The sequence below is a fragment of the Polistes dominula genome, unplaced genomic scaffold (genome assembly GCF_049000335.1).
Source record: "Polistes dominula isolate Pdom_NZ unplaced genomic scaffold, Pdom_raw_medaka contig_27, whole genome shotgun sequence".
NCBI classification, from domain to species: domain Eukaryota; kingdom Metazoa; phylum Arthropoda; class Insecta; order Hymenoptera; family Vespidae; genus Polistes; species Polistes dominula.
In genome coordinates, this window is record NW_028300906.1 from 986,481 (window position 1) to 1,005,880 (window position 19,400).

The 19,400-nt window shown below is 28.4% G+C and overlaps 1 protein-coding gene across 1 annotated transcript in view; it reads right to left on the bottom strand.

Annotated features, from left to right (window-relative positions):
* Positions 1-2,974: 2,974 nt before the first annotated feature.
* The window catches only part of LOC107070320 (protein Skeletor, isoforms B/C), a 54,795-nt gene continuing 38,369 nt past the window's right edge, over positions 2,975-19,400 (bottom strand). Inside the window, exons 4-11 of the mRNA XM_089179739.1 lie at positions 17,142-17,380; positions 11,031-11,211; positions 10,889-10,909; positions 9,765-10,137; positions 9,170-9,490; positions 8,273-8,396; positions 7,863-8,157; positions 2,975-7,259 (exon numbers count right to left, since the gene is read on the bottom strand). Coding sequence (XP_089035865.1) covers positions 7,104-7,259; positions 7,863-8,157; positions 8,273-8,396; positions 9,170-9,490; positions 9,765-10,137; positions 10,889-10,909; positions 11,031-11,211; positions 17,142-17,380 — 1,710 coding nt within the window. The 3' untranslated portion in view covers positions 2,975-7,103. The remainder of the gene's footprint in view (positions 7,260-7,862; positions 8,158-8,272; positions 8,397-9,169; positions 9,491-9,764; positions 10,138-10,888; positions 10,910-11,030; positions 11,212-17,141; positions 17,381-19,400) is intronic.

The following is a 19,400-nucleotide window of genomic DNA, read 5'->3' on the forward strand; positions in this document are numbered from 1 at the left end:
CTTGACAGATCTAAGATAATATATTTTTATTTTATTTTATTGTATTTTATTGTATTTTTTATTCGTCAGATCATTTCGATTTAATTCTCGATGATTTTTCTTCTACAATGCGTATTTTTAGGGTATAATCGTCTATAATTATATTTTTCTTCTTCTTCTTCTTCTTTTTCTTTTTTCTTTTTTATTTTCTAAATTGTTTAATATGAAAGAAAGAAAGAAAGAAAGAAAAAAAAAACAAACAAACAATTTTCCTATACTAAAAAGATGAATAAATTCAAAATTACTTTCTTTCTTTTTTTAAAAATACATCCGTTCGTTCATACGTCTCTTTTTTCTTTTGATATCGAAATTTGGACATTGAAAATTCAAATTTCAAAATTCCTCTTCTTTATACAACATCTCCTCTTTTTATTACATCTTTCTTTTCGTTTAATTATTATTACTTTCTTCTCACTTTCTCTAAAGTATTTCTTTTTTAATTTGAACATTCGAAAGATTACTTTCTTTTTTTTTTTAGTTTTTTTTATTTTTATTTTTTTATTTTTTCAACATTTTTTTTTTTTCAATGCTCACTTGGCTCAATGTTTCTTCAATTTTCTTCTTTTCCTTTTTCTTTTTTTTTTTTACTTTTGATTCATTTATTACATTAAATTTTTTTGAGATTAAAAACATGAACAAATTCAAATCATAATAGTTTTCAATAATAATAATGATAATAATATATAAAAATAATTTTTAATATATATATATATATTCTATAATATAATAATATAATATAATATAATAATAATAATAATTATTTGATATTATTACCTCGATATTTTTTTTCTTCATATATTTACATGCATTACTTTCATTATTTTCTTTTTAATTAGAAATTTTTCATTCTCTTTACTTTCCTCCTTCCTTCCTTCCTAAACAACCCTCCTTCTCTCTCTCTCTCTTTCACTCTCTCTCTCTTTCATTTCTTTCTTCTCATACGTTTTTTAATGATAATATTTATCGAAAAATGTTGTTATTATTATTAATTGTTATTAATTACAAAAAAATCGATATGCTTCTTCTTCTTCTTCTTCTTCTTCTTCATCTTCATCTTCATCTTTCATTTTTTCTTTCTATCTTTCTTTTTTAATTTTCAATGTATGTACATACATACATACATACATATATACATACATATTATACATACATTCATACATACATGCACACATTGAAAAAACCTAATTTCTCGTGTATATTTAAAAGGATATGTATTGTATATGTATGTGTATAATTTAATATGTAAATGTGTGAATGTTGTGATGATTGAAATGTGAAAATTTCGAGTCAAATGAATATCCAAGAGACTTAAAATAGTTATATATATATAATATATTATATTATATTATATTTATTTATCATTAAATTCGGTTCCCAGCACCTAACATTATTATTATTATTATTATTATTGTTATTATTATTATATATTTTTATTCTATATTACAATAATAATAATAATAATAATAATAATAATAATAATAATAATATTAATACAATAATTAATATAAAGTAAAATAATACAATAAAAATAAAAGTAAAATAAAAAATATGAAGGACAAATTAGGAACAAATTTTTTTTTTCAACAATTCTAATACAACAATATTCTTCTTTCTTATAATCTAACACTTTCGTTATAATTTAGGGCTGCTCCTGAAAAGAATGTAAAAAAAGGGCTCGGAATTTGTATGATTTTTACAGTCAAAATACGAGGTCAATTATTAGATTAGAGAAAAGAACAAAAATCAAATAATAATTTTCTAATAACGATTATTATAGAAAAAGATAGAAAGAGAGAGACAGACAGACAGACAGACACAGACATACAAAGAGAGAGAGAGAGAGAGAGAGAGAGAGAGAGAGAGAGAGAGAGAGAGAAAGAGAGAAAGAGAGAGTGAGAAAGACAAAGATTTACAGTTTCTTTTACATTATAAATAATTTATCTACTTTCATCTGTATTTTTGTATATACATACAAACATATGCATATATATTTTGCATGTATGTTGTATATACGTTTTCTTTTATCCTTAGAGAGATATTGTTTTATTTTTTTTTATTTGTTTAATTAATACTTAATTAATTACTTATTAATTTTATTTTATTTTTGATTTTTTTTTTTTTTCTGAAGAAATAGAATATATGTATATATATATGTAATGTATGTATGATAATGCATCTACTTGAACTATGCATAATTTATTGCAGAATTGTACACAACGTATAATTGTTTTGTTTCGTTTTGGTTTTTCTTTTTATTTTCTTTTTTTTCTTCTTAATTATTTCTTTTTATTAATTTGTTTTTTTTTTTCTTGTTGTGTTGTGTTATTTTATATTTTTTGTTATTTTTGTTGTTATTTTGTTGTTGTTGTTCGTTTTTTTTTGTACGATTAAGAAGATGACGACGACAGCATTACCCGCGTACAAAAGATTTGACAAATATTATTTTTTAAACACATCTCTCAACAAGAATTGTTTTTTTTCTTTTTTTTTTTTTTTTATTTCATTGAATTTGTAAATGATAAGATTGAAATGAATTTTATTTTCATTTTTTTTTATTACAATTATCTTTTCACGGAGCAGTCCATTATTATTATTATTAATATTATCATTATCATTATTATCATTATAATTATTATCATTATTATTATTATCATTATTATTATTATTATCATTTATTTTTGCAAGGTGATCATCGCCATGTCTTTTTTTTTTATTCCCTTTATTGTCTCACACAGAAAATGTTGCATTTTTTAAATTCTTTTTTTCTTCTTTTTCACCCTTCTCTCTCTCTCTCTCTCTCTCTCTCTCTCTGTCACTTTTTCTATTTTTAATTAACATTATTTAATATTACTTTCTTTCGTTTATTTTACATATTTTTTTTTCTTTTTTTTTTTCATACTTATCTCAACGATTAAAATCTTGTCTTCTTCTGTACTTTTTTTTTTTTTTTTTTTTTAATTATTTTTTGTATATCTTTTTTTTTTTCTTCATATTATTATTATTTCTAAAAAAAAAAGAAACGAAATAATGAACACAAAAATTGTATATAACTTTCATAAATTCGTCCATATTATTGTCCAATATATATGTATGCAATTTAAATTGAATTTCAATAAAATAATTATCGAAATATCGAGAGTAAGGAGTTATTATTGTCAATTTATTATAATAATAATAATATTTTCTATAACACGCACTTAAACATGCTTCTTCTTCTTCTTCTTCATTTTTTCTTTTTTATTAAGTTTTTTTTTTTTAAATATTTCTTTAACACGTAGATAATATTAGGCTCTAATTTCAACAATTAATTTTTTTTAATTTTTTTTCTTTTTTTTTTCTTTTTTTTTTTTTTACCACAATTCACTTTCAATTTAATTTTGTGTTTGTTTTATCTTTTTAAAGAAATTTGTTGAACTTCATTCTTTCATACAGCAGCAACAAATTTGATGTGCGTGCGTGCGTGCGTATGTATATGTGTGTTTTATGTATGTGTACACATGTTCATTTAATTCATGTTTAATATATCATGTGTATACATGTTCATTTAATTATTCATTAACACATTTGTGGCCGCCGGCATATTTTTTTCGTTTCTTATACTAAGTAACGGGTAAAAATAATGAAATTTTGAAAAAAGAAAAATTATAATTTTTACATATATATATTGTATATATTAATATAAAAAATATAAGTTTACATTATTTAAATTTATATTGAAATAATAAAATATAATAACACATAATAAACAAAAAAATATATAACTATTAGAATATTATATTTCAATTTAATATATATTAAAATAATATATATATATATATAATATTATATATAATATTATATAATATAAAATATTAATAAAATAATAATAAAATAATAATAAAATAATAATAATAATTATATATAATAATATAAATTTTTTAATTAAATTTTTAAAATATAAAATTACGTGAATTCACGTCAACGGTCGCGAATGTGTTAATATATGTTTACACATATTCTCTCTCTCTCTCTCCCTCTCTCTCTCTTTTTCTCTCTTAAATAATAATTGTTTTTTTTTTTTCTTTCGTGTTTATTCATTATTATTATTTTTCTTTCTCTTGTGTGTATTGTCTGTATATGTTAATTGTTTTTATAATATATTAAATATCTAAAAAAGTGGTCTTCAAGTTGGAGGAATATTGAGTATAAGCATTATAAATTTGCAAATGCAATATAATTAAATAGTTTAAACTTATAGAATTTAGAGGACACCCCGTTGGCACTTAGAAACTTGGACTATGTCTGTTGTTTTTAAATTAGGAATGACGATTACTTTCATTTTCAATTTTTTACATATAATATCTACATATATATATATATATCTTCTAACCCTTTTCTTCCTCACTTTTCTCTCTCTCTCTCTCTCTCTCTCTCTCTCTCTCTCTGTCTTTCTTTTTAAGGTGATTATGTATTTCGCTGATTTTCTTGGTTACAACGTTGTTTTTCTTGTGTGTATGTATGGTGTTGTTGTAATATTTTTCTCCCTCTTCCTACTACCCCCCCGTGTAGCCCCTTTTTTTTTTTCTTTTAATGTACATACGCTTGGCGTATGACAATTTTTAGCAAACAAAAACAAAAAAGGAGACTATAATTGTTGTTCTTTGTTTGTGTTGTTGTTCTTGTTGTTGTTGTTATTATTTATGTTTTATGTATATTTGAAGAAGAAGATGATTTTAGGTTCTTTCGATAGTCGACGATTTAATCGTTCGAGCTTGCAAGCAAAAGTTCATTCACTTTTGAATACATTTTAACAATACATACTCGTTGTGCGCATTTTTTTATTTATTTATTTATTTAATTTAATTTAATTTAATTTAATTTAATTTAATTTATACTTTTAATTATTTATTGACCTCACCGCAGATTATAAATCATTTAATAATATTGTATATTAATAAGACGGTATTAGTTAAATAGATTTCGTGCTTGTTATTTAAAAAAAAAAAAAAAAAAATAAAGCACGCAATAAATCAGTTTCTAAGTACTACAGGGTATCTCCTGTCCGAGTATATGGGTTCTAATAATTTGCATAAATAATAATAATATAATATTATTGTTTCCATCTTCTGTTTTTCACTTTCTTCTTCAATTTTATCTTTCATTTGTTCATTTGATTTTATTTTTCTTTTCTTTTTTTTATTCCTTTTTATTATCATTATTATTATCATTATTATTATTATTATATTTATTATTATTATTATTGTAATTTTTATTTTGTTATTATTATTATTATTATTTTGCACCCAAGGCACATTTTATACTTTCATTCCATTTTAAAAAGGTCCACTCCACAATTTAAATATATTTATATTATATATTGTGATATATATATATATATATATATATATATATATATATATATACACGTTATAGCATAATTCTAAGTTAAAACGTAAGTTAAGTTACTTAATGGCTTTGTTTTAGCACCTTACTCCCTTCCTCCATCTTCTCTTGATGCAACCAAAAAATATCAATGAAAGATACAAGAAAAAAAGATCATAATTTTCTTATGTACTACCATTCACATATTTTATATATATATATATATATTTTTTTGTGTGCAATCTCATACTCTCATTCTTATTAACCGATTTCATTTCGATTGGCTATTCTACGAATTATTGTCCAGTCGACAGCATTTATAAATGTAAATTCTCTTAAATTCTACTACAATTTAAATTCATGATTTATGCATTTATGTATATTTATATAATTAATGTATGTATGTATGTATGTATGTATGTATGTATGTATTATTATTATTTTTTTTATTTTCTTATGTTAAATCCAACTATATAGCTTTGTGCAAAATTTACATTGTACAGAGATATATTTATATATATATATATATATTTTTTAAAATTATTTTTTCAATATGGCCGACCATCCAGTCAATCTTATATATGTATTTATCTTTCTATAATATAATCAGTTATTTAATTATTATTTATTATCATTATTATTATCATTATTATTATTATTATTATTATTATTATTATTATTATTTTTATTATTATTATTATTATTAGTTGGCTTTAGGAACTCGAAAGTTCATTGCCGCAAATACCAACTTCCGCCATGTTCCCGTCCCTGTGCAAGATTCCCCTATTCGCATTAATTATTATTTATATATATATAGTATAATATGTAATATGTAGATATGGATACGTAATAAGTCGGCCATATATGATGATGGATACTTTTATACATATATATATATAAATATGTATATATACGTGTGTGGGTGTATATATATTGATTTTTGTTTCCTGATAAAGAGCCGATCAACGATACTCACGCTCGAATGAAGAATGCTTTTTATTTATTTATTTATTTATATCTTTTATTTGTCTCATTTTCGTTCATTATTATTATTGTCCAGATATCATCTTTTACCGTTATATTAACGGTTATTTTTATTTATTATTGTCAATATTGATCTTATTGTCTGAATTTTCTTCTTTTCCATTAATCTCTCTTTTCTTCTTCCATTTATATATGCGTTGATATTGTCTTGAATGTATGTGTATATATATATATATATATTTATTATATAATACGAAATATTGAATCTGATAGGTCTTAAAAATACTTTTCTAATCTGTTTTTTTTTCTTCTTTTTTTTTTTTCTTGTATACAATGAAATTTCTTCTTACAAGCTAAATACTTTCTTACAACCTGTATCGTGTTTAATTTGTTGTTGTTGTTGTTTTTATTATTATTTGTCGTTATATATATATATTTTTTTTTTTATAATTTTGTCTCTCTCTCTCTCTCTCTCTCGTGCTTAACTCTTTTCTTTCTCATTTATTTTATTTTATTTTATTCTTTTTTTTTTTCTGCTTCGTTATCACCGAACTTTTGTTATGTTTTTATTTTTTCCCATCATTCTTTCTTCATTTCATATTCTTTTTTTTTTCCTCTTTTTTTCTCTCTTTTTTTTTGTTTGTAATTTTTCATAGCACGAGGAAAAATTTAATATAATATAACGGCATTTAATGTTAATAAAGGAACGGCGAATTGATTCATCTTAAAAACGCAAATAATGCGTTGACGATTATAGAGGCAATTATTATTGTCAATATTGACGTATGTTTATTAGCGTCATTTGCATTTCTTTGGGACCTGTAACCAGCATCTACCACGTGTATTTTCCAACCGAGGTTATTGTGCGTGTAACACTGAAATAAAAAAAAAAAACAAATATTAAATAACATTTTTTTATAATGTTTCTAAATATTTATTTGAACATTTTTCTAGATTATTTTTTTTTCTAAACGTAATATTATTAACAAACAATAATTATATGACTTTTTAAAGATTATTATTAAAGATTAGAATTATTAAATTATATATATATATTATTATTATTAAATTTTATATATATTATAGTATTATTAAATTATAAATATATATTATAGTATTATTGTAATATTATAATACTATAATTATATAATACTATAATACTAATGTACTATAATTATAGTAATTATTATAATAATATATATAATAATATTTTAATAATATATAATACTAATATACTATAATACTAATATATATAATACTGTAATATATAATATTAATACTATTATATTAATACTATAATATATAATATTAATACTCTAATATTATAATATTTATATTTAATATTAATATACTATAATATATAATATTAATACTATAATACTATAATACTATAATATATTAAAGTATTATTAAATATAGTATAGTATTATTAAACTATATATGTATATATATATAGAATATAATTTAAAAAATAGTACCTGATAGTATAATAAATCAGGTGCATCTTCAGGAACGGTCCATATGAGATCGGCAGGATCACCAGGAACACACTCCAGTCTCAATGTTTTGAAAAATATTTGGAACGTTTCTGATTCTTTACTTTTGTCAATCGTTTTATGAACCCATTCGCAATAACGACCAACAGCAGTTGGATAAGGAAAACCATCATTGCCATATTCTACACCTGCAAACACTCTTTGTTGTCTTTGTTGAGCTTCAGTTTTTTGTCCAAAACCACCTTCAGGACTATCCGTTATGTAAAACGGATGATATCTATTTAACAAACAAAAAAATAAAAAACAATTCAAATATCAAAATTATATTTTCTCATTAATTAATAACTTGTTGTTGTATCTTGTGTGTTGTGTTTTTTTTTTATTTTTATTACTTGGCCGGATTTGTAGGATCGTTTCCACCTTCTACGATAAATTTATACGTTTGTCCTCTTTCCACAGTGATCTCTGGTATTAATAGATCATTTATATACCATGCGATACCCCATGAAACTTCACCTGTTTGAAAAATTTATTTATTAGATTTAATTATATAGAATATACTTATATATATATGTGTTTGCAATTGTAATTATATTTTGTACTAACCCTGCATCTTTTTTTTTTTTTTTGATTAAAATGCGTTAGTTATTTACAATTTATTTTATTTCTAATTTATAGAGTGTTTTTATATAATACTGTAATATATTATTATTTATATAATACTGTATATAAATAATAATATATTATTACTATTATTTAATATTATATAATACTATATTACTATTATAATTATATTACTATATATATAAATTATTATTATATATTATTACTATATTATATAATACTATAATATTAATATAAAATTATAGTATTTATATAAGTATAGTAAAATATAGTATATATAGTATAATTATATAATATATAGTAAAATTAATAATATAGTATTGTATACTATTACTATATTATATAATACTATAATATTTATATAAATAAAAATAATAATATATAATAATATATATAAATAATAATAATAATCCAACACTTAAATAAAAATAAAACAACATTGTAAATATGAAAGAAAATTGTCTTGTTAAATATTTCTAATAATAATAATAATATTTTGTTGTCTTCCATCAATGATATTATATTACAGTATTATTATACTTGAAAGAAAAAGCTTTTGAGGGAGATACTTTTATCTTTCTTTAAAGAGAAGAAAATATTAGGATCCCTTGAGGATTGGTTTCTTTTAACAGAGTAATATGAGATACTATAGTTTGTTGGTTTACCCGTTATACGGTAATATCCTCTAAGTCCACCAGTTGGTCCAATCCTAGCAGTGAAGGTATCTACATCGTTGATCACGGCTTGTGGCCAGGGTTCAATGTCAGGCATGTCTGGGATGTTGTACAGGGAATTAGTACACTCGTGGACATTTTTCGACGTAAAGTCGATACGTATATCCCCTGTAGTCTTGTCGAAAGCCTCATGAGCGTTGGCTTCTCCTCTTGAATTGAGAGGACCAATAGCAGCGATCACATTAGTTTCGGATTCAGGGATCATCCTGTCTTTTACGGGTTCGTTCGTGCGTAAAGGTCTCATATACGTTACTGTAATATTTTTGTTTTCAATTGGTCAATTCTTTCTGCTTACATTCCCTTTTTTTTTTTTTATAAATGTAATGAATAATAATATTAATAATAATAATATTATATTTATAATTTATAACAATAACATAGCATATGTCTTCTTTTGCTCTACAATTTGAATTTTTGTCCTTGTTGTATTAATAATGCGCTTTATTTTTTTATTTACAATAATTGAAATTTAATTACTTATTTATCTATTAATATTATTATTTGATTAAAAATTGTTACAAAATACCTGTGGTGACACCGTTCCTTCTATCACCGTGTAATAATACAGCATCGTTTTTGCCACCGACCCTTTCGTCAGGACAAACACCCTTTTTCCCATCGCATTGTGAATAATCAGACATGTAATAGTCCTCGGCAATATATTTGCCTTTTTTCTTGTCGTAAGCCACGACAACTACGTCGCCACCAATCATGTGGGATTTATCGTGACGTCCCGATAAACCAAATGCCACGTATTGGTCCTCGTTGATACGACCTGAAACTTGAATCTGCACGTCCTCACCCATCAATTCCCATTGAACTTGTACACGTCCTTCCAAAAATTCTTTGCAATTGCTTAATTCTTGTTTGGATGTTGCTGGTTCTGACGTACTGCTCGTCTAAACAACACACGAATAATTCACATTTTAATATTATATATATATATATATATGAGGGTTGGTATTTTTTTCAAACATTTTTTAAATCTGATTTTGTCTTTTTTTTTTTTTAATATAAATGGTTAGTATCAATACGTGACCATGACTCAATACTATTTCTATTATAAATATTAAAAAGAAATATATATATGTATGATTTATACTATAAATCAAATATTCATAGATACCGTGACCTTTTACTTTTTTCTTTCTTGTTTTTAATCATTTTTTATGATACAAAATACCAACAACCATGTTTTTAAATATATATATATATATATATATATATATATATATATATATATATATATATATATATATATTAAAATATTAATATGCAATATCAAAAAAGTAACCTTGATCCTATAACATCGTCGTTTATTATATTAATACTTTTATTAATAATAAAATTAAATAATATAAATATGAATAAGGAGAGTTAATAAAAAAAAAAATTATAAAGGATTACCCTCTCTAAAAAAAAAAACGAAACCAAAAAAAAACAACAAATGTTTAGAAAAATATTCGATAAAAATGAAATGAAAAATGGTATAAAATGAAAAAAGAAAAAAAAAGAAAATGGTAAAAACGATTGAACAAAAACAGATGATGATAACAAAAATTATTCTATGTATATGTAATTTGTTGCTTGGTTTTTTTTTTTGTCTTTTTTTTTGATTAATTACAGATGACGATATAATTGAACACGTACCGGTTTGTACCACCAGTGCGGCTATTCCATGTTTGATTGCAAATGCACGTGTGATATTAATTAAAAAGGAACTAGAGAGATGGTAAGGTACAAAAAGGTATAAATAAAGCTACAATTGGATCATTAAACAAATTGAATTTACCGTAATTTTTGTCTGTCCAAGTGCAGGAGGTATGTCAAGATCTTTTGGTATGAGAACGTGTCCAAAGTTTTGTTTGTATTTGACACACCATACAGCAAGCCAGTCGATGTCATAGACGGTTACATTAACTGGTAAAACTATTTCAATATCTTCTCCTTGATATCCTCTCAATGGTTCCAAACTGTTACAAATAAACAAAAATAATTCATATTCAATAATTTATATTAAACAAGTACTTATATATATATATATTGTTTGATTAATCAATTTTACAACACTTTAATCAAATGAATTATTTGTATATGGTATTTTATAGGAAAAGGTGTTGGGTATTAATTAGGGTACTTGTTCTAATAATTTAAACCTTTCCCCTCCCTCATGATTTTTATAATATATATATTATAATATATCAAAATTAATAAATATATTAATATATAAATATATAAAATTAATATATATATATATAATAATTTATTATATATAATATTAATATTATATATTAAATAGCAAGTTTATATTGTTATATTATTATATTATATTATTTATTATATTATTATTATTATATAATATAATATATATACATATTATTAATACATAATATTTTATTATTAATATATAATATATATAATATTATATTAATATAAATAATAATTGACGATTAAACGAACTTACCTGTAAGTGAAGTTCGATCGTAATTATACGAAGTGCTCGTTCGAAAAGATTACATGTAGTATCGCCTCTGGGCGCTAGATGTCACAACTTTAGCGTATGAAAATTTCCCTTCGTATGTCCCTTCTATATGATACTTCATTAATTTAGAGACTGTGTGTAAATAAAATTGCTCTTTTTTTTTTTTTTTTTTTTATATGGGAGGGGATGATGCTGAGTAAGCATTATGGGAGGGATGTAATCTTTTCGAACGAGCACTTCGTATAATTACGATCGAACTTCACTTACAGGTAAGTTCGTTTAATCGTCAATTATACTTCATGCTCGTTCTCAAGATTACATGTAGTTGTTTAGAGTCGCAATTTTATTTTAGGAGGGACAAGGACTAGGATAAATTTAAAAAATTAACAAACTTATATTCTATCAATCTAATCTTTGGTCGAACAATCACATATTGTTTTGATTTTTATCTTATAATTGACCTTGCAAATTCCGTATTTTCGCTTATCTCGCGATGATAATATTTTGCAAAAACTAACGAGTTTCTCGACCATCCCGCCGTTTTACGAATAACACTTACATCTACACCTCGTGACAAGGCCGCCGAAGTTGACGCGTGCCGGGTAGAGTGCCCCGTAAAAATCTCAGTATCTATTCCGCTCTCTTTTAGTGTGGTTTTCAACCACCTGCTTACGGTTTGTGATCCTATCTCTTTATGGGGTTTCTTTAAACTCAAAAACAAATTCTTCTCGCCGTTTCTCACTTCACTCGTCTTCTGAATATAATTTAAAATATTGGAAGCTACACATAAACTAAGTTTCTCTTCAAAGAATGGTAATATAAGGACTGGTTGATTTCTACCTGGGGCCGAGGTTTTAATCAAATCTGTAATCAAAATTTCTATCGAAGAATGCGTTTTTCGAATGTTTTCAATTTTGATTTTTGCAAAGGTTTGCGCTCGGTGCGCCGTAGCAAGAGCAAGTAACATCAAGGTTTTGTAACTAGCTTGTGTTAACGTTAAAGATTCTAACGGAAATAATGGCTCCAGGTAGTCCAGTACAATATTAACATCCCATGTAACATTGTACTTTGTTCGTGATGGTCGAAGCTTATGCACTCCTTCAAAAAACCGTTTTACTAACGAGTTGTCGCCTAAACTCTTGTTCGATATGAGCGAGATCGCTGATCTAATCGTATTGAGCGTACCATAAGAAGCACCACTGCGAAACTTTTCTGTTAAAAACTTTAAAACCTGATCTACTTGAGTATCGAAAGGATCTAATTGTTTCTTGGCACAAAACTCCCACCATTGCTTTATTCCTGAACTGTACTGTTTTATCGACGCGTCTGATAAGGATGCGATCATAATGTCTAATGCTTCTATCGGTGCTCCTTTTCTCAACAGGCTTTGCCTGAAACTCTCGCGGCCACTAATGAAAGGTGTCGCTTCAAAGGGTGCGTCGTCCTGAAAGGTGATAATAACAAATCTTTATTAGGTTTAAAAATAACTAATTCGCTTGTCACTAGCTCTAATAACACAGGGTACCACGGTTGGGCTTTCCACTCTGGGACTACTATTATTCCTTCCGCTTTGTCTCTTTTAACTTTGTGTAACACTTTTAAAATTAATGAAAAAGGTGGAAAAGCATAGAAAAAACCGCAACTGGCCCAATCTACCGTAAACGCATCTATATTTTCTGCCTGAGAGTCCTGATGCCACGAGAAAAAACGGTTGCATTTTGCATTTAACCTAGACGCGAAAAGATCAACTGAAGGTTGACCAAACTTTTTAACAATTTCTTTGAATGCGCGGTTCGACAATTCCCATTCGGTGTCTACATTACTGATCCTTGATAAGGCGTCTGCTACTTTATTATCTTTCGATTTGATATACGATGCGTACAACCAAATCCCATTGTTTTCGGCCCACTGCCAAATTTTCTTTGCTAAACAATTGAAATTACTATACTTTATGCCTCCCATTCGGTTTACATAAGACAAGGCCGTCGTGTTGTCGATTCTCAATAATACCTCGCAGTCATGCAGACCCTCGCCTAAAACCTTAAGCGCTTTGTACACCGCGAGTAATTCTAAATGATTGATATGAAGCTTTTTTTCTCTTTTGTTCCAAGTCCCGTGTATTATTTTACTACCCCTTACAGCCCCCCAGCCCGAAGTCGACGAGTCTGTAAAAATTTCGGCTTTAAACTTGAAAGTTTTAATTTTACTCTCTGTTTTGAAAATGTTCGCTTGCCACCAACAAATATCTTTGCGGGCCCATTCTGACACGATCATCTTTGCTTCATAATTACCATTATTGAAAATGAGCGCAAAACATTTTTCTCTCTCTAAAAGTTTCGTGTTTGCAAAACCATACTCAGCCGCGGGGCATAAGCTGATTAAAATTCCAATAAACTGCGCGAATTCACGAATAGTACACGTTTCTTTAAACAAGAACTTGTTACATAACTCAAAAACCTTGACTCGTTTATCGCTTGTCGGTCTTATGCAAAATTTTTCTGTGTCGACTTCTAAACCTAAAAATTTACAAGTCTGATTCGGGCTCAAATTACTTTTCTCGTAGTTTATAAGGAAACCAAGACTTTTAAGTAACGCGATCGTTTGAATCGTATTCTCTCGACAACTAGCTTTATCTTTTCCTATGCACAAGAAATCATCTAAATAAACAACCGACTTTAAACCTTTTGACCTAAGATAATTCACAACCGGTTTCATTACTTTAGTAAATACAAAGGGACTTGTCGATAAGCCGAAAGGGAGGACAACAAACTCGTAAATTTTTCCTTCGAATGAAAAGCGTAAAAATTTTCGACTGTCTTCGTGAACGGGGATGCATAAATATGCATCTTGTAAATCCAAATTACACATAAAGTCACCCGGGCAGATGATCTTACTGACAGTCCTCATATCTTCCAATTTGAAGTGCGTTGTATCTATAAAAAAATTAAGTTTTTTCAAGTTGAGTATGAATCGGTGTGAACCATCGGGTTTTGGAACCGTAAAATAGGAAGACAAAAAGTGCCCCTTAATAGGGTCACATTGTTTAATTGCTTGTTTGTTGATTAACTTTAAGATCGCTTCTTTAACCTTACATGAGTCTTGTTCAGAAAACAATGGCTCTACTGGAGGGCAAGTTTGCACGACCTGCCTTGCAAACTTGATCTTGTATCCCTCTACACACTCAAGGATAAATTTGTCCTTGGTTAACTTGAGCCATTGATTTTTGAACCAGCGCAGTCGACCTCCTGTCTGATGTACCTCTACTTCGGTTTCGTCCCCGTCCTCTGATTCTTTCGTTGAGTCTGGTTCTGAAACTGCCTGTGGGCGAAGGGTGTCTTTTCGGACCTGGAAAACTGCTGTCTCGCCTGTCCGTATGTATTGAAGCTCTTTTTGGCCCAGGTGAACGGCCGACGTGCCTGGGCATTGACCCAGTTTTTTGTCGTGAACGGTGTCTTCTTGACAGCTGGCTGTGGCTGAGTCTTCATAGTGTTTCCCACTCCGGTGATCGTCCTTGCCTCTTTGATTTTTGCTCCGAGCCCCGGCCCATACAGAAACTTGTCTGTCTTGGTGTTACTCAGGACGTCCTTGACTTGTTTGGTAAGTCCCGGTTCGATGAACGCTTTCCTCGCCGTGGTTTGTTTATGGAAAAGTCCAGCCATCAGTTTTCCAGCCTCAAACATCCTTTCAATCATCACCGCTCTGTCCGGTGGTTCCTGCGGCTCGTTGATAATCATGGAAATTGCTGAGCCCAACGCGATCATCGCGCTAGCTATCATTTTTTGGTTTTCCTCAAAATGTCCATCTTTTTTAATGGCACTCTCTGAAAGCGTTGCTCGAACTTCGGGGTTCAGCGTTGGAGCACTGAAGGATTCGTCTTGATTATATTTCTCCAACAACTTTTCCGTGTCCTCTTTTTTGAGGCCCGACGACAGCCAATAATCCCAGTGAGGCTTGAATGACGGGTGAATCTTTGCATCCACCTTGTTGGATTGGGTTGGGTCGTCACCGAACACTTGTAAAATTTCTTCGTCCACGATCTCTCTCTCTTCTTTCGCGTCGTCACCCGTTTTAGGGACCGTGTTTTCCTTGTCGCCTACAAAAAATCAACAGAAAATGTACATTTCCGACTGTCACAATTGACACTTTTAGGTTATGGTCTGACTTGACTCGAGTTCAAGCTCACCACACCTTCTTCTGGCCTGTCCTGCCTCTCGTGCAGGCTCACCAGTGATTTTGTTTTTTATTTATTTTTTTTTTTTTATAGTACATTTCCGACTGTCACAATTGACACTTTTAGGTTATGGTCTGACTTGACTCGAGTTCAAGCTCACCACACCTTCTTCTGGTCTGTCCTGCCTCTCGTGCAGGCTCACCAGTGATTTTTTTTTTTTTTTTTTTTTTTTTTACCTTGAATTATATCTTCCATCAACAATTCATTGTTTCTGAACTCGTTGCTGTCTTCGTTTTCCACCAGTGGCGCTGCAACAAACGCTGGAGGCACGGCCGAAACGACAGGCACCTTCTCGTTGCACGGGGGCGGGGTGTATGTATGCCCCCTTGACGTCACTGTCGATACAGACCTGCGATCGCAACTCGCACGCTCACCCCGTCTGCGGCTTCTCGATCTCGACCTGGAGCGCTCACGCCTACGTTCTGCGCGGTGTCGCTCGTGTGAGCGGCTACGAGAACGTTTTTCTCTCGATCTCGAACGGGCGCGAAATCTTCGACGCTTTTTGTCCGATCCGCCATGTTGGTCGTCAGATTCTGTCGTCGCTTCTCTTTTCCTCGATTTCTTCTCTGAACTCTTCTTTTTCCTTCGACTTTCATCGTCCTCGCGATCCTCGCGATTCCGTTTTCGCGATTTTCTACTCATCTTGTGGTTCGCGACAATTAACACTCAATAATTTTTTAATTTTATACGCTGTTCGTTGTTACTTCTAACACACAAAAAACATTAATGAAGTATCATATAGAAGGGACATACGAAGGGAAATTTTCATACGCTAAAGTTGTGACATCTAGCGCCCAGAGGCGATACTACATGTAATCTTGAGAACGAGCATGAAGTATAATATAATAATTTATATAATTATTATTTATATTAATTAAATTATTATATTAAATATATTAATTATTATATATAATATATGTAAAAGGTAAAATAAGTTTATTTCAGGTATACCCTCCTTTTAGGGTGTTTACCCCGAAGGCCCCCCCCTACAAAAATAAAATAAATTTTATTTTTCACGACTGTCGGGATTCGAACCCGGGATATCTCTTGTTGCGAATCCGAGATTCTAGCACTGAGCCACCGAATCATTCTTTATATATATATGTATATTAAAATGATATTAAATGGCAAGTTTAAAATTGATAAAAATGTATTATATATAATTGTTTAATTATTGTATTATTACTGACCTTCCAATTTCGTTGGGTACTTTAGTGCCCAAAAGATGTGGCTCTGTGCCAGTGCCAACCCAAAAATAGGCATCTGGACCAGCACCGTCGTAATGCAAATTTGGAATATAGATAGTTTTACTATCGAGGATGCTGATATTACCGCTACGAAGGCCGTGTGCCAATCTTGAAAATTCAGGCAACACTCGTGGCTTTGGTGGATCTAAATTCGGTGGAATGAAAATATCACCGAAATCGACCTGTAATAAAGAAAATTTAAACAAAACAAATTAGACAACTAGAAATATTTTCTAATTTTTATTATTGTTTTTTTCTTTTTTTTTTAATTAATTATTTACCAAATATACAATATTTTTTTTTCATTTTACATTACTGTAAAAGGATTGTACTTTTATATACATTTATCCTTAATTAATTTCATTGACTGTGAACTTGTCGTAGATACATCGACATGGTTTTCTTTATATATATATACAGTGACTATATATTTATGTATATATATATTTACATCCCCATATATGTATATTTACATCCCCGTATAAAGTCGTTGAAAAAAGGCCGATCTATCATCCCCTCCTCCCAACCCACCCTTGTCGTTAAAGTTGACGTCTCGATGAGGGGGTTAGAGTCGTTTATATTTCAAGTTCTGTCAAATGTCTAAAAGCCAAAGAGTGAAAGAGAGAAAGAGAGAAAGAGAGAGAGAGAGAGAAAGAAAATAAAAGAGGAAAGAAAGTCAAAATAAAAAAAAGGAAAAGAAAAAACAGAAAAGAAAAGAAGAATTCTCAAGCGGACCGTGGCGTTGCGTCGTAAAATCTTAGGAAACGGATTTTCACCCTTCGTTCAACCAACCACCACCACCACCACCCGATCCACTTTCTTTTTCCCTCTTTTCCCATCAGCCTCCTTCTCCTCCATCCACCCTAGGGACTATTTTATGGGAAAAAATCCAATGGTTTTAGTCGATTTCTCAATTCATTTAAAAACCTCCAACAAATTTTGTACGAAATCATTGAAACTTTTTTTATTGCGTGTATGCGAGAACCATAAATGGGTTGTGAGGGGTTTGGTTAGGGATGATTTATGATCGGTTTCAAATAAATTTTAACAGTTTTTTTGCTTTTCCTTTCTAATCGTTTAATTCGTAATTAATTATTTATATAAAGAAGAAGAAGAAGAAGAAGACAAACGAATGTTATATATTATTTTAAATGTAACTAGATAAGTAACTAGACTTTGGGATATCGATTGAAATGCGTAAGAAATGGGAACATAGTATTGTAGAACAAGCTTATTACCTTTTCTCTCTCTCTCTCTCTCTCTCTCTCTCTCTCGTCTTGTTCTTTAATACGTTACAAAGAGAATACTTGAAAAGGTGAATAGATACCGATTACACTCGATAGCATCTCTTATTCACTCAAGCCAAGCTGAGTTAAGTTGAGTTGAGTTAAGTTGAGTTGAGTTGAGTTGAGTTGAGACGAGTCTTCGAAATTCTACGTGCCCTGATTTTTAAACTCTCTTTTCGAATATCCTTTTAAAAAAGATTCTAGATTGTCTGGAAAATAATCCGATACATATGACATATCGGAATATGGGTTATCATAAATGTATGTGTGGGTGTGTGTGTAAATCCAGATCAATTATTTCTTACGATTTTATTGATTTATCAATCAATCAATCATGATTTCCTTATAACCTAGTTTTCATTACTCATAATATATATATATATATAAGATCTACGAAATATTTTTCTGCCCAAAAGATAGACAACCCGTCATACATGCGTGTATAAACAGTTTTCACTGCAAACAAATTCCGATTTCAGTAGCTGTCACTCGCAAGCAACATTTGAAAAATGTGTCTGGAGTGTTGCATACCAACAGGCGCGCTCATTATTATATAATAATTAGATTAATAATTAAATAAATAATTATACATATTAAAAATACAAATAATATTATAATAATATTATATAATAAATTATATCCTCGAGATTTGTTTATTTGTTGGTTTCACTTTTAACTTGTGTGATATGCACATACATGTTTTTTTTGTTTTTTTTTTTTTTGATTTTGTTCTAATAAAATTTAAAAGTTGTTTTTGTGCATGCTTAGAAACAATGAGATATGATAGGTCAAAAATGTTGCAACATTTGATTGCAATAAATATTTCATCATAGATAGGAAATATAACGAAATTCAGATATTAAATTCGATAATAAGAGACAGACAGACAAGAGAGAGAGAGAGAGAGAGAGAGAGA